This window comes from Xiphias gladius, chromosome 19, assembly GCF_016859285.1.
Source record: "Xiphias gladius isolate SHS-SW01 ecotype Sanya breed wild chromosome 19, ASM1685928v1, whole genome shotgun sequence".
Taxonomy (NCBI): domain Eukaryota; kingdom Metazoa; phylum Chordata; class Actinopteri; order Istiophoriformes; family Xiphiidae; genus Xiphias; species Xiphias gladius.
In genome coordinates this window covers 18,917,973-18,934,997 of record NC_053418.1, presented here as the reverse complement: position 1 = coordinate 18,934,997, position 17,025 = coordinate 18,917,973, and the positions used below count along the sequence as shown (strand labels likewise).

At 43.7% G+C, this 17,025-nt stretch overlaps 1 protein-coding gene across 4 annotated transcripts in view; it reads left to right on the top strand.

Annotated features, from left to right (window-relative positions):
- The window catches only part of rtkn (rhotekin), a 54,998-nt gene that overhangs the window by 14,982 nt on the left and 22,991 nt on the right, over nt 1–17,025 (top strand). Inside the window, exon 1 of one of the 4 annotated variants that reach the window (XM_040155720.1) lies at nt 65–764. The exons of 1 other annotated variant lie outside the window; for it this stretch is intronic. In XM_040155720.1, coding sequence (XP_040011654.1) covers nt 669–764 — 96 coding nt within the window. In that variant the 5' untranslated portion in view covers nt 65–668. Of the gene's footprint in view, nt 1–64; nt 765–12,280; nt 12,829–15,388; nt 15,408–17,025 lie in introns of those variants that run through there. 2 more of the 4 variants (XM_040155721.1, XM_040155722.1) reach the window with 2 other exon arrangements.

Here is a 17,025-nt window from a genome sequence, read left to right as displayed (position 1 = left end):
GCTTGTGTGGTGGTGCGGTATTTGCTATTTGTTTGTTTTAAAGGGCGTGGGGGCTTCTACCGTAATCCCTCTCTTTCTTTTCCCTCTTTCTTCTTTTTTTAAAAGCTCATTACCATCACCAGAGGCGCGTCGTAGGGGTTAATTTAGTGCCGAGTTGGGGAGCGTCAGGGCGCACACAGTGGGCTAGTTGTGCCGATCACTCCCGCAGAGGCGATGCCCTTTTGCGGAGAGGTCTCTTGTGGCACAGAGGACAGACGGCATTCACTATCGGGACACAGGGACACAAAGGGAAGAAACTGCATTTTAAAAGGCTCCATTCTTCCCCCGCTGCCGCTGGGTGTTGACTGTGGGTGTTTGAGAGGATCGTTGTTGCCCGGAGAGAAAGTAGAGAAGAAGAATACGCGCCGTGGACGGGTTGGGGGAATTTTATGGACAGGGTTACTACAGTGCAGCTGATGCTGTCATCCACTCCACCTCTGCCTGCTTTCCCGGAGTTAGTTCTCTCTGTTTTGGATGAGGAGCGGAACTTTTACGCACTGATTGTATGAGTGGCGACTGAGCGGGGACCGTCAAGATGAGCTCTGGTCTCCCCGGTACCTGCGGGATCGCGCTTTGAGCCCGATCGTTAACTCCGAGAAGCAGCGATTTTGTGGATACCTGCCTGAAGGATGCCGGTCGATAAATTCGCAAACATGGAGGAAAAACTGTGGATATTAGAGGATCTCAATATGATGTACATCCGCCAGATCGCACTCAGTTTACAGGTAAAAGTTTATTTCAATCTGCAGCTGACCATCACTGGTCTCGGACCGTCTGCACGCGTTTTTGTTTGCTCTTACTTGCGCTGTTTTCGCCAGTTTTTTTTTACACAGTTTCAAATTTGTGGGGTGTGTTGGTAGAAGAAGTGTGCGTGATCGTGTTTCAGACTGTTTTACTGTCTTTTCTCGATTGATGGACTACCCAACCTGATTACAAGAAGGCTCAGTAATAGCTGAAATCTATTTTCAGACATGCCCCCTTGAGTACAGTGCATTACTGTGTTAACCGACTGAGTCTGCAGCTGTGCCTCGGCGTGTTGTAAAGTTTACTGAAGGGTTGGCTGCAGAATCTTTCTATGTGACAAACGAGAGGAGCTGACACTGGTGTGGTCTGTCCCTTTACAGATGGCAACGCTCTCACCGACGGCAAATAGAAAACAAAGCTGCATGCCATCCACCTCTCCCTCTCTGTGTCTCCCTTTCCAACTGCGGTTCACACACAGTCCACAGCTGCACATATGGGCCTCATAAGTCCCCACTGAAGTGTGTGTACGTGTGTGTGTGTGTGTGTGTGTGCGAGCTAATGTTGTTCTGAGAAAGACAGAGATAGGAGTCATTCCACGCAACATGATGAACATTTATCATTTACGTAAGATTTAACCACCTTTTTTTTGTGCAAATCTCCACAATCTATCTTAATGTCAATGTTTATAGACGGAGTACTTTAAAAATGTGTCTGTTTCATTCTTAACAAAATCCAAGGGAAGGGGAGACACATGGCATTTGGAAATGTTACAGGAATTTCAAAGGGAAATTCTAAAATATTTCATTGGCCCCACAATCTGAAAAGATATTGCCTGTCTGTGCTGCAGCTGTTTAGAGCTGAAATCTTCTCCAAAAGGCCTCCAGCTGTGTGACATGAGGGCTGTATGAGAGGTGTTATCACTCACTGGTTTGTTGTACCTGCTAGCAGTCTGGCATGATTTTGTTTTCATCTATGAGTTGTTGCTTTGTTTATCCACCTCTGCCAAGTTCCACAGAGCATGTCCGATTACTGGCTTTTTAATCACATTAGAGGAGATATGTGACCATGAAATAACACACAGCTGCCAACTTCTTCAGCTTGTGTGTAAAGTCTGGTTTATTCTGTTTCTGGGATGTTACGGTTCCCTAATTGTCGATATGTCTTTGAAATCCTCATTAAACTACAGAGCCACTCGTACTCAAGATTACAGCACCGGTAGCCTGAAATGCACCAGCACGAACCAGCTATCACGAGGTGTCTATACCAGCAGGTTGACCAGGCACTAATCGGCTGATTAGTTTCTGTCACAGATCCTCCATTGATGAATAAACTTGATTACAGCTCAGACATAGACTGGAAAGTGGCACTTTGTCTGAATATTGAATCTAGTGCATTATGTAGGAATGCACATAACAGGCAATTCTGTCGTAAGACCTCTGTGCACTTAAGCATTTTCTGGTCTTTGTCTCAGTTTTATATCTGTCAATGCAATTGCAAGGACAGGAATGTGTAATAACAAGATGATGAGCCCTTATTTAGGCCTGTGGGAAAACTCTCTTGTTGCTTCTCCCCTGTCACAGGGAGTTCAGAGGTCAGGGTCGGCTGCAGAGCAGCATTACTCTGCAATAACAAGTGAGAATTTCAGACTGTCGGATACAAAGTCGCGTTCATCTTCAACTCATGAGTGCTTTTGCTGGTAAACACTCACTTGTTTGCTCACATGCTCACTCACTCAATTCTCTCTCTCTTCCCCTCCCTCCCCCCATGTCTCCTCTGCCTGGGTGGGTTTATAAGACAGGGATTCTTTGTATGTGGCTGAGCTGCACGGCCCACAGTCTAACTGTAATTTCAGCTAGCTAGGATGTTTTTTTGCTCCAGGGTCTTTCATAAGCATCCTGTTGGAACATCATGCAGTTATTACGCTGTAAACCCCTTCTCCTCCTTTTGTTTTTCCCTGCAGCAAGACACATTATATGTGGAAGCCCCCCCACCCAGCATTTGCATACACATACATGTGTAACATATAGAGGTACACCTTGTTTGTTATTTTTTTCTCCCGGTCATCTCAGGAGATAGAGGCGTCATGCATGTCCCGAGGTTTCAGCATTCCTCATGCATGGATAATTACTGCGTCGAGAAGGGAGAGAGAGCAGTCACTGTGTTATTCCAAGCTGAGTAGGAAGAAACTTTTCTGCTGTTCAGGTTTTAACAAGTCTGTTATAATAGGAACGACTGCATTCTTGGCTCCACTGTGCTTTTTTTTTTTTTTTCGTCTTTCCCTCCTCTCTTATGAGGCACATAATACAGTAACTGCATTTCAGAAGCATAAGTGTGAAAAGCATTTTGCCCACAGTATATAGGATTCGCCTCACAGGAGAAGTGGCCGATGGGAAGCAGGAAATGATCGTGTGCAATTACTGTATCCCACCGGGAGAGACAACATGATGTCACTGAACCCACTGCCATTAATAGACATATACACACCATTTCCTGTCACTACAGACCCAGATACACACAGCTTTTTTTTTTTTTTTTTACATTTAATGTCTTCTGCTCCTCTCTTAGCCCTCTTCACCTCCTCAAGCTCCGTCCCCCTGTCCTTTCCTCTTCTCCCCATTGATAGCCAGAGGGCCGTAGATGGACACTGTCTCCCTGGTCTAATTTTAGCCTGCAGACTGTCCTCGACTACACAGATCGCAGCTTTGCCAGTTAAATGCTGACGTTTGTGAAGGGGTTTCTGAGGTCATTCATTTTTGCCCAAGTTATAAAAGCAGGATTTGTGTTGAGCATTTGATTCTGTAAGCCAGCCATTGTTTCTGAATGTACAATACTTTCTCTATGTGTGAGTGTGTACGTGTGTTGACCTCAATGGAGCCGACTAGCCCTGCTTTAATCCGAAGGAGTGCAGTTGGGGCATTATGCTGCTACCGCTTTGGCTGCTACTGATCATACCAATGATATAATCTGATGAAAGAGTAAGGAGATTCCCGTTTTGAGTTCTGCTCCAGTTATCGTATTTGTTGAGATTTTAGGATCTAAGCGAATGAAATCATGTTACGGAGCAACTGTCCTGACCTTAACATGTTGTAGTCGCGGTAGCTCATCCTCTGACCCCAGTTGACTGTGAGCCTACATCGGGGTCAGGTGGGAGTTTCTTGCTGTCTCACCCAGGACTCATGTTTGACTTCTCACACGCTCACAAGCCCTAAACTTAGCTGTGGCCATGCCTTGGATAGTTCTGCAGATTCTAGACACCGCAGGCAGGCCTTAAATATCCATTGGCTGGTACTCATGCAGCTTCTCTTCATCTCTTTCAGAACACTGGTCAAGCTGCCTTGACTGTTTGATTGAGCAGGCCTTATCAGACACAACTCCTATCCACCGGGATCGGTGCCTCTTCTATCTAAAACTTTGCTGATGTTATTGCACAAAAATCTCTCCTCTGTATGATTAAGCTTTTTTTCCTTGAACACGTGTTGTCATGTCTCTGAAGACATTGACTGTGGCTGTTTTACCATTTCCTGCTGTATTAAAAGCCTTCAATATATCAGCCCTTGTAAAAGATATTTTTCAGCTCTGCTCCCTTTAGACCTCACAGATGGGACAGTTAACCAGTATCTTCTTTTGCAATGCAGCTGGACTGATTAATCTCTACCCTGATGATGTATCTGTATAAGAGCAAAGGTTAATCTTATTTGTACTGGAATAGCAAAACAGTGCATATAAGGTTTATCTCCAGTCCGCTGGCTTACCTGGTCTAGACTTGTAGTTGCATTCAATTTCATTTGTAATGTTTTAATCCTATTTTGGTTCCATTCTTGGCTTTTCTCCATCATATTCTTCTTTTATAATTGTCACCCTTTATTTGATCATTCTTGATCGTACTGCCCATTTCTTGCTGAAAGGATTTCTAAATTAATCCTTTCAGCATTTTAGTCAGTATCAATATATCCTTCCATGAAGAAACAGCCGGTCAGCCATTGAAATCTGTGTGTGTGTGTGTGTGTGTGTATGTGTGTGTGTGTGTGTGTGTGTGTGTGTGTGTGTGTGTGTGTGTGTGTGTGTGTGTGTGTGTGTGCGCGCGTGTGTTCACATGCGCATTTTTAGGTATGTTTATGTTAGTTCAGCTGTGGGGTTGTTTAAGTAGCCTAAGTTACCACAGACCTGCTTGCTTCAGTGGAAGGTGTGCTAAAGCTAACAGCACCGGGCTCTCTTGTGACACTGGATACACAGTCATGTTCGAGCCCAAACACATTCCTCCACAACGAACCACTTCATCGTACACCGCTCCCTGCTGAGCTCGTCTGTGTGTCTGTGTGCTTCTGACAGTGTGAATGCATAAATATTTGCAAAGTGTAATAAGCCAATACTGTAAGCCTTATAATCAAGCAGAGTGCTTTCATTTAATAAGGGACCTTACGTTTATCACCAAGGATTTCACTGTGAATGTGAGTTTTTTTTAATAACAGGCTTTTTTCATTTGTTTTGAATTAGATGGAAGAGTTTCCTAATGTAGTGCAACAGCCTAAAATGAATTGGAAAAAAGCCAGGTTTGTTTACTTGTAAGTGTTATGTATATAGGTTTTAGTCCGTCTACTGTGTTTGTGTGTTTGTGAGTGTGTCTTTGGCATCTTTACCATGGGTAGCTACAGTAGGTTCCAGTTTTTACTGTGCTGTATGCCTAAATCAAGCACGGTATGTGTGTGAAGTAGAGGAGAAAGGGGGCTTTGTATCACATCACACACACCCAGCGCTGCCTACCCAGTCCTCCTCTCCTTCTTGGAACCACACATCGAACTCCCAACCCTCAGCCTTCTCTTCCAAGCCTTCCCGTCTCCAGGCCAGGCTTAAGTCTACTAACCGCAGTCCGAACCATCTGGCTCCCCACCTCACCTCTGCACTCAACACTTCCTCTACCCCCAGTGCTGTAAACCCCCCCCCCCAACACACACACATACCTCAGTCCTCACACCAGCCTTTGCCCATGCAGCGGATAGGAGGAGTAGCATAGGTCTGAATAGGCACTCTGTTTGTGAGCAGGAACTAGTTAGATGCCACAGCCTGAGCCAGTTTCCTTTGAAAAATAGCAGACATGAGCCAGGAGAGTGAGAAGGAGAAAACACCGAGCCAAACTGAGAGGTGCTGTTATTGGAACATCGATCTGACTCCCTGCACCTTCCCAGCCTGCTTCCTTTTTTCACTCGCTTCCCTCTCCATGCTATCTCTGCCTGAAACTATTTGATAATTTCACTCTTCTGCTCTCCTGTCTTTCTGTCTCTCTCATCTTTTGGCCCTTATTTCCACACTTTTATCTCGACCTTCGGCGTCACCTTTCTTTAATCCGCCTTCTCCACACTTTCTGCTTTCACCTGCAGAAACACAAAGGTGGTTTTTTTTTTGATTTTTTTTTTTTTTGCAAAGAAAATTGGAGCTACTTAAGCCATTTGAAATTGAGATTGCAGGCATTATTCAAATCAGCACAGATTGGATTTAAAGCTAATGTTTGACATGTCCTGTCAACAGCTCACAAGTCACTGTTTTCAAGTGGCAATATTAAAAATGGTGTATTGCTTTGTAAAACATACAATTAACAACATCTGAACATTTCCTGGAGATGCAGCTGGTGATTTAATCAGAGGGCTGTCTTTGAAAATGTGTGCAAACACATTTTAAAAAGACCATTTGGTAATGTGTTTATTTGAGCCTGTAGATGTTGCTTTTGAGTTTGTCCATATGGATTTAATTTATGCTCATTTCTGTGTGATCTATTTGTATGCTTTCAAGCTTGTGCGATACACTCTGCACAGTGTACATGATTGCGTGCAAGTTTATGGTTCATGCAGCGACTTCATTGATCTTCGATGAGGTTTATGTACAGTATGTGGGGGAGTTTTAAGTGTGCATTAATAAATTCAGTCTATCTGTCTCGGCCTGATCTCTGATCTCGCTATCTGTCTAAACCCTGTAACCATGCAGAGAAAGTGCCCTGGAACAGAGAGTAGGTGGAAGTCAGAGAGGCAGAGGACAAGTATGAAGCAAGAGCTGTTTAAACAAACCATTACTACCGTTAAAGCAACCCATTCCCCAGTGCACATTCCTCTGACTGCATCAATAGCATCACCAGCCCCACTGTAACTCTAAAGATTGTGTCTTTTGGGGCAGCGTGAGTGTGTGTTCGATGTGTGTTTAAGCAGTGAGCCAAAGTGTCTAATTGAATCACTGCACGCTGTGGGATCCTTGGCCACTGAGTTGCTGCGTGCAAGTGTGTGTGTGTGTGTCACTGGTTGGAGTGTGTGTTTGGCAGGTGGAACTACTCTGTCAGCATTTGGAGGGCTGCCTTCTGACCATCTGAGAGTCCATTCTGCTTTCATCAAGGACAAGAGAGGATCTCTTCTCTCTTTCATATATGATGTAATGCTGTTTTATTGTCTCTGTCTCCATGTTCTAATTGTCAAAGCATCTGTAAGAGACCCGGCAGAATCACAAAAATAGCAATTTGGCTGTTTAAATGTTGATCATTTTGAATCATACAAGACTTAGAGCAGAAGTAAAACAAAGAGCAAACTGAGCAGATGGTCTGACAGCATCTGTTTAGGGCTTTATTATCGCTGCAACAAGAGCACAGAAAGGCAAGATTAGCCTGAGTTTTGTGTGACTTCTGTCGGTGGATGCCTGGCCTTGAGAAGATGGGTGGCTGCGCTGTTAAGAAAATCTAAATGCCAAAGGCGAACTGTCACGGGGGAATTCCAGGGTTTGGAGGCGGGTCAGCAGAAGCCAGGGCTTAAGGCTGAGGTAGATCTGAGGGCCAAGGCTTCTGAAAGGGGCCTCTTGTTGTGGTAGGAGGTGTTGAGAGCCATGGCTGAGCTGTTCAACCCCCTAAACAACAGCCCCCCCCAAAAAACAAAAAAAAAACAGCGTCTCCGTCTCACCATGATGAGATCAGTGGAACAAACTCTCGAGCTGGATGATGTCATGTTTGGGACTCAGGGTCAAAAGCCTAGGGTCCCTTTTGGGGGAGATGTATGTATGTGTGTGTGTGTGTCTGTGTGTGTATGCGGGGGGTGTGTGTACAAAGCACTTTCATAACTGGATGAATTTAATACAGGCTGTAGTGCTCAAGGTGTTGTCGCAGTACTGTCATTTCTTATTTTTACTTTCTCCTTGCACACACCAACGTGTACGTTAGCACACACACCTTTGACTCCGTTGCCACTGTGTCGCCCTTCACCCCCTCCATTAGCGAAGCTATTACACAAAAGCTCGAAGAGCCTCCTCAGGTTGTCAGGGTTGAAAGGTGTCCACATGTCAGTGTATATGTTTCTAATCTTGTCACCACTAGGAGATGAAAAGGTTAATCCATGTTATCTTCATTGGAACGGACTAAGAACCTGGACAGGGATTCCTATTGGTTCTGGGGAGAAGCATGGCTCAGTGTGATTGGCTGAGACAGCCAACTAATCAAACCGGAGGCCCCTATTAACTCCTGCTACACCAAGCCCCTCTGAAACACTGTGTCATTGGTCAGTATGTCACTTGGTTGTTATGTAACCGCATGTGTAACTTTACTGAGGCACTATTTTAGGACTACGTAAAAAACCCACACACACAGCTCATGTCCTCAGAGTTGGCAACCCCAGCTGTCAACTGTGAGATCCATCAAGACTGACAGTCAGTATTTGCTTTCGTTGTTGATTTAACTTACATAATACTAAGATATGGTGTGCAATAGCTTTGCATCACGGTCTTATGATGTTGTTTGTTAGGTTTCTCATGTTGCGCACATTTCTACTGTTGTAGTGATAATAAATGTGTGTGTTAGCTGCAGTAGGTCGTTTCTACACACCGTTTTCTGTTATTTAGATTTACAGGCTAGTTAAGTTGCACGGTTAGTTAGTATAGTTAGTTTGTAAACTGCCACTGCTACGAGAGGTGAGTGAATATCACCTCTTATACGTTATAACAAGCTTCAGTCAGTTACTCTGTGATGTTGATGTCATGACTGGCATGCCTCCCAGCATACTTGAAGTTAGATAACAGTCATGTCCATGACCTGTTCTACAGCACCTCAGGCTGCCTGGCACTGAGAAGAAAGTAGGTCTCTACATGCCTCTTATGCTTGCGTAAGACAAAGCCACAACAGGCACATAACAATATGGACACAGTTTCTTAGACATGAGGCACAGATCAGCAATGAGAGTATAGGGAGAGGAGTGAATGATTCTGTTTCAGTGTCCGTAGATGTTGCCGTGCCCTCCTATGGCCAATAGGGGGCTGATAGGCTAACCAACCTGAAGAAATGAATGAAGACATTTTTGCTCCTTCCGCGTAACATGTGAAAACAAGCAGCATTGTTGCCATATGAATGATAAAAGGTAGAAAAAAGAGGCAATAAATAAAGGATGGATGCATTGTCCAGTCTGCTTTCAAAGGATTGCAGTTTATTTGTTATGATAAGGGTTGCCCCAAATTCACTCATTTTCATTTACTCCATGCCCATGGAAATCAAGCCCAATTTCTAGCTTATAAAATAACATACACATTGTTAAAACAATCATTTCATTCAATCAGAGCAAATCTTAAGCAATATTTAAAGGTATGTACATGACACTATACTGTAGAGTGATCCCCATGTACTGCACTATTTAGCTAAATAATTGCAATGATTGTCAATGTTGTGCCACCAGCATAATATATTTTTAGCAGTCTAAAAATATAGTGGTAAGAGGAAGGGAAAGGTATTGCACTCTTGCATTTTTACTCTTATTTCTGGCACCTTGCAATAAAGCAGTTAAAGCTTATCCATGTGCTTCAGTGCTTCTTTTGGGTCAGTTTCAAGCACAGGCACAAGATTATTATTATTTTTTTTTGTAAGCTTATTTACTGTCCAGTCACTTCTCTAGACCATGACAGGAATTACAATTCTTTCTTATCCAACTTAAAAACATTTAATAAAGAGATTACTGATTGAAGAGAAGGGAGGAGGGAAAGAGACACGATGCCACAGGCGACTCTTATTTGTGTATATCTACAGTAGGAAGGAAGGGATCTTACGGATGTACAATAGTAGCAGAGAGGAAGAGAAATACTTCTTTGAGAAAAGCACTCTTGTCAGTGAGTCAATAGGAAGTGCTTGAGTCTCAGAGGGACGGGGCTGAGTAGGTTAGTCTGGCTGGAAGAATGTCCTCTCATCCTGTGAAATGTGGTGTGATGACACTGGGAATGATGCTACCATTCATTCAGCTGGTCCCACTGAGTCATTCAGCATGGGAAAACTGAAGCAAGACTCTGTGCAATTGCGAGCCTTTATCTTAAATGTAGATTCCTTTAATATTTTGTAGAGATTCAGTATATGTGTTGTTTGGTCAGCTCCATATTCTTATTTAACTGGAGGACACGGAGAGTTTAAACCAACACTTTTTTTGTCTGTTTATTCTGTGTATCTTTGTCTTGGTATTGTTGCTCACCCGCTCCTGTGACCCCCCCAGTGAACTGTGAGTGTTAATTTGTCTACGATTGAACTCCTCTGGCTGGCTCCCTGGCACAGCTACTTGCTGATGAATCCTTAATCTGATTAACCGCAGTATATTTACAGCCCTAAGTCCTGAGTTATCAAGGCTCATCTTGTTTTTGTTGAACATGTCTGCTCACACAGAGAGATGAGCAAAGCGAGAGAGAAAGATTCATATAAGAGGGTTGAATACAAATTCTTAAACACTGTATGACTTTGTTAACATTCTTCTTGGCGCTCGATGCTTTTGGCTTCTGTGGAGGTGTCCTCTGCTCCCACTGTGAAGTGAATTTCATGACAAAGCACACCCCCCTCCCTTTTCCTGAGCTAGAGGTAACGGGCTGTATTCACTCAGCCAGATGCACAGATGTATTATTGCACCATTGAGATGGACTTTGATGCTCTGTTGCTATTAGCTAAGGCTGCCCACAGATTGACTCTCTCCTCCTCCATCCTGATCCTCCTACAAATCATCTGCTGCATCTCTGGATTTTGTATCTCATTCCACTCCTCAACTCACCCACAAACAACACACAACAACACAAGCATGTTGAACACATTGAACACATTGTTCGATGCTTTACAGTTATTTCCTGCAGAGGTAAATGTTCATAACGTACTCCTTGTGTTTGCAAAATATGTCCTGGGCACTCCATTATTAGTTTTCCAGTCCAGATTTCCTGGAGCCAAACTCTCAGTTAGCTGATTCACCCTAACCACTGTTTTATTCCCGCACTTAAATCTAGCCGGATTCATCTGTGTTCTCCGTTTCCACCTGCTCACAAATTACTCTCATACATCACCGGTCGACAAGGCGACACGCTTCACCGCACAACTTCCCAGTGCCACATACAGTATGGGCCAGACAATAAGCAGAGGCAGGCACAGAAAGAGAAAGGGCAGAGGGAGACAAATGGAGATTTTAATTTTACAGAGAATGATAAATTGTTCTGTCAGTAGAACTACATATACAGTATGTAACAACTGTAGGCTGACGGCTAATGTTATATGAGCACACTGGTGTCTTCATGTTGGAACAGTTTAGACTGCTAATTTAGAGTACAGTTATGGTTATGCAGCTGTCATTGCCAACAAAGTATCATAATAAACCTATGTATTTTGGGAGGAATTGGATGTGTAATGGTAGTATAGTGACTATATTGTACTTGTTGCCTTTTTCTTTTTTGTATCGCTAAATGATCTTCATAATATAGGGACATAAATGTGTCAGTGCTACTCATTGGAGAGTGATTTACAGTATATCTCCACATGGAATCACTTCACTAGGTTGATATCTCACCAAAAATAGCAGCATTATCTGCAGGTTAACTGCTTGGAGGTTTTGCTGTGATTGTTTGTTTTGTGTCCTGCAATATCCCAATATTGCAATAATGAATAAACGAAGGACACTTGAGACTGTCCATGTACTTAATGTATGCACATCTCGATGTTTGGGATGTTTTGCCTGTACTGTGCAGTGATGCAAACAGCAAATTGCCCATTGCCTTGTGTAAGAAGTTGGCTCACAACTTTAAAAAAAGAAAAACGTCTTTTTCCACTGTGGGAGGTGTAGGCACCAGAGCGGACACAGTGGTTTTTTCTACTGACACTCATGCAAACCACTTCAAACCATGGCCGAACTCGGGGCTGCCAAATCCTTCTTATGTCAGTTTCTCCCAAATAGCTTTAGACTCTGCACTGCCATTTGTGAGATTTTCGAGGGACGCTGGGACCCCATGGGAAAGGAAACACTGAAATGCACGTCTGTGTTTGCTATAGTGCACAGACAACAGTAAAGGTTTGAGGGAAACATCACATCATTTACATAATGTCAGTTACTTTATGTCTGGTGAATGAGAGTAGGATGACACAGTGCCTAAAATTGCTGCCAACGTCCCTCCTCGAGGACCCCTAGAGGTCCCTGGACACAGCTTTGACAGCCAGTGTCTTAAATGTCAATTCACTCTCCTTTGCATGCCCGCAGCTACACAGATTAGGCACAGACACAGACACACACACACACACACACACACAAACCCGCCTCCTCAGAATTGGCTTTCATTTGGTCCATCAGTCGGTCAGTCTTTATCCTCCCTTGTGCTGGTGGTGGTGTGTGAGAGTCCGGAATGGAGCTCAGGAGCTGCTAGGACAACGACAACGACGACGACAGTGATTTTCATGATGATAACGAAGACACTGCGGAGAGTGGTTTACACACATGACCGCTGTCGTTCCCAAACTGCCACGAGTGTGGTTTGTATTTCCTGCGCGGATCCATAACAACTTCTGAGGTTAATAACCGGCAGCTGTCTTCGGATTCGCAGCGGATATTTCATTTTGCCCCCCCTCCAAAAAAAAAATAAAAAAAAAAAATGGAGGTGCCTCAAAGGGAAAATCTGAGTTGAGGTATTTCACGGTGTGTGTGGGACGTTGAACGGACACTGGTGTTGCGTAAAGCGCCCGTGCCGCCAGTTTTGGAGAGTTGGGAAGCGGAGTGCTCCTCTTTGAACACGATGAACAACTCACACAATCGAAGGGTAAGCTTGTTGTTTTTGTTTATTGCCCAAGGACTCGGAGCGCTTTAGGGGCGAGATGAAATGGAAAAATGTCAGTCAGTCGTAATACGCGCGACACTTCGGCCACCGTCGGATCACGTACGAGGCTACCTCTGGTCCTACGCTGAGCCGCAGAGCAGCAGCTTTGGAGACAGCCCACCGAGTCCAACTGACTGGAGCAAGGCTACTCCGATAACATGCCGGTTACTCTGGAGAGACGCAACGCTACCACTCAAAACCCCGCTATTTTAAATGTGCCTTGTTTATCTCTCAAGGCTGCTTTCCCGACTGAACCTAATCGGGACCTATTTTGAATCAGTAAGATATGTTGATGAATTCGGCTCGTAGGTGATTCAACCAGAGGATTTCATTAATTAAAATTCCAACTTTTAGAATCGGTTCACATTGCTCGGTGCCACCTACCACGTCTCTTTCTAACTGGAAGAAGATTGAGGTAATAATAGATGAACCAGTTCTAAAAGATGAATTTACCAGGGGAAATTTTTTAATTGGTGTATAAGATATATGCCGAATTAATGATTGGTACCTGATGATTTGTGAAATCTTTTAAGTCATGTTCTACAACTTAAAAACTTCTACTAATAATCTTCCTTTTTTTTTTGATTTCAAGATTTTTAATGGAGTTTGGTTACAATATATCCTGAATTGTGCCAGTATTGTCTGTAACTGTTAGTTAGTGCCTTCTTACATCTGGGGACAGACGTTGTTACGTTAATACATTAATCACATTTCCTATGGGCATAATGGCCAAGTCAGTAATAAGAGCTAGTGATGATTTTGTTCCTTTGTTTGTCACCTTAAATAACTTACTCACTGTGGCTCTTTCTTTGCTGTGTGTGTGTGTGTGTGGGTGGCTGGAGTAAATGGTGACATCAGTAGGGGGATAGTAACTCTCAAATTCATGCTAACTGACAGCACTGTGGCGTATCATCCAGCCTCTCACAGCGGGGACACTGTGAAATCGTGGGATATTATTGCAATAATGACTTACATCTCCCAGTCATCAACCTTTCCCCTCTTGTGAATAAATCTTTCCTCGACGCCTGGAGTTGGCAGCACAGAAATAATCGTATTTAAATTGAATTCAGGAGTAGAAAAGACCTTTAAATGTTAGAATCTTTAGATTTTAGCTGCTTTTTTTTAACATCTATACAATAATAAAATGCCATAGTTTTGACAGAAGGATGTTGGCGCTCTTTGGATGCCAGTCCAAATAGCAGAGACATGTTTATCTTGTATTCATATTTATATCTCAGGAAGAAGTTCACCATGCTCTCCACTTAAACACATGCACTCCAAACCTCTGAAAAATACTAGAGAGAAAGGACAGCTATCAAAAAATGTTTTCCTCAACATGCCATCCCCTTAAGAACAGTGGCCAGAGAACCTGAGTGTGTGTGACAGGCAGTAACTCTGGTTTCCTAGTTTGAGCACATTTGACTGGTAGCTTTGACCACTTCCTACAAATCAACTTTTTAAAAGTCCATGCACAGACTAACCAAACAACTGGCTGCGTCTCTTTCTGTTGATTGACTTCACTTTACTTCAATACAGGCCGCTTCCTGATGTGAGAGAGCCAGAGTTTAGACTTTTAAAAGGTCAGCTGCATCAGCATCAGTCAGAGACTGAACAAACTAGGCAGATGTGATCTTTCTGTTCCTGGAATACAGCCTGCGTTTTTGTGTGTGTCTGTATCTCTGTGTATATGCATGTGTGTATGCAGTGCATTGAAAGCTTAAAGCATGTGGTGTGTGTTCATCTTGTCCCCATTAATGTTACAACCACAGTCATCTCTGGTCATTAGTAGAGAAAAGGTCACTGAAGTGCCAGAGGTCCTCCTCAGTGTCACTACACAGTATCCTCAATATACAGTCTTCCTGATGCGTTTTTATACAGTGGTGTGTTCCTGTTCGCTGTACACTGTAAGTCTGGTCTTGGTCATTGTATGCCGCAGTTAAGTAGGTCCTGCTTGCTGTTAAATGCAATTCTGCTCGTGCTTTATATTTTGTCTGCAATTATGCTAGGAGGGAAAAAGTCAGCATCCTGTGTCAGTTCACTGGCCATGGAATCCTTTTGGCCCTTGTCTTACAATCAATAACCACTTACTGCAGAGGAGGTTTCTGCAGTCGAATGTCTGTCTGTCCACCTAGCTTTCTGTCTCTCTCTTTCAAGATAGGTATCTCGAGTGTCTCCTCTGCTTGTATCTGTCTGTCTCTCCTTCTTCTCCTCCTCCCTCCCCAGCCTTCATTCACCTCTGCAGTCACGTGTGTCCGATTTTTTTTTTTTTTTTTTTTTTTTTTTTCTCTCGCTGCCTCTCTCTGCCCCGCTCTGTGCTGCTCTGTGTCTGCAGTAGAGGTCATGCTGTTTTTTCTGCTGATATTGTCCATTGCTTTTTCCCAGGAGGTGCCTGCTGGGACTGAAATAGGTAGGACCTCCTCAGCCTGAGAAACACAGGTGGAACTGCAACCCATCACTCTATGTACTGTATGGCATGACAGAAGCTGTGGAGGAAGAGGTGGCTGAACTGGACTTTGTTTTGTGTGCGTCTCCTTGAGCCAGTTGTCTGAGGAATAGTGTGAAAAATGAGCCACTTATACCCTTCTCTGCCACAGTACTGCGTCTCCACCTACCCAATGATTTATTTTTTAACTCAAACTTATTTTTACAGTCTTTTTCTCTCCTGGGGTTTCTTACTTTCATATAACCTCTCTTGCCAGCTTTGGTCCTCCTCTCCTGCTTTTGGTTTCTGACTTCATGACTCACATCCGCACTAAACATGCCATGACACAGCTCCCTCAGTAAGGTTATGTCTTATTTTTCTCTTCTCCTTCTAGAAGCAAGCATTTTGGTGGGCAGAGAGGCAGAGATTTTGATGGGTTTGTTCCGGCGTGAGTGCCTCCTAATGAAAGAGACTGAGGAAAAAGTGGGGAGGAAGAAGAAGACATATCTGTGTATTGTAAGAAACATACATGGGACAGCATGTGTATTTATTGAGCCCAAGAGAGATGGTTTGACTTGATGATGCTGATTCAGTGGATTAGGATGGGAGTGACGGACAAATAGAAGACAGGCAGTTAGACAGACAGACAATTAGAGAGGAGCGATTACCTGACAATGCAGAGGGAGATTGTGAAGGGATTGATGGTTGTGTAGGAGAGAGCTCAGTCCCACAGACGGATAATCAGACAAGCAGCTAATGCAGAGCTACTGGCAGTGGATCAGAGTCAGACCCGGTCCATGTCTATCTGTCATGTTTATCTGAGGAAGCGGATGCTGAGCTATCAGTCATTTATACAGCACTGTTTGAAAGGCTGTCCAATATCTGCTACCTGTGTGTGTGTGTGTGTGTGTGTGTGTGTGTGTGTTTTCTCCTTAATTTCACACTGCATCTGCGATTAGGTTCTGTTTGTTTAGCGGAATGGTCTTGTGTTCCTGATATGAGCAGAGCCACAAAATGTGTGCACTGACACAGACTCACACACAAACCCTTATACACACTCTCAGTAGGTCTGCGGAGCTCTAGCATCATGGGTAGTCCTACAAGGCTAGCCTTTATCCTGTTCCCATGGCTCTCTGATGAAATGCTGGCTTGGCCGTATAGAATCGATAATAATAATATCAAAGATACAGCTTTACGCTCCCTCACACACACACTCACACACATCATTCCCTGCACACATCATGTCACTCTCATGGTACCTCAGCCAGTGTGGGTTGGGGATAGATGTTGCAGACAGAAAGGGTTGTGTGTGTGTGCAGCATGTGTGTGACAGAAGACACAAAATAGCTCAAGGATTTGCTTAGCAAGAGAATGTGGAAGGGGCGTGGTGCATACTTGATGCATGGCTCCCGAATGATCTGCTGCTGTTGATAACGGAACATGTTTACTTGGGTTCAGTTAAATCTGTGTGCATATGTGCCTGTTCATTTGTTGGCTGACTGAAGAGCCTCCATAAATACCCCCACACTGAGCAGTCAGCAACTGTCAGACCTGTGTTCTGCATTTGTTTCATGCTGGAAAAACTTCACCAATATGGGCTCTAATATCTTTAGACTGCGCCAGCCAATAGCCAATATTTTGGTAGCGTATTTATCTTCTTTAAATTTCAAATTTCAAATAAAATAGTAATATTTATTCCTTCGCTTCCCTTTTTTAAT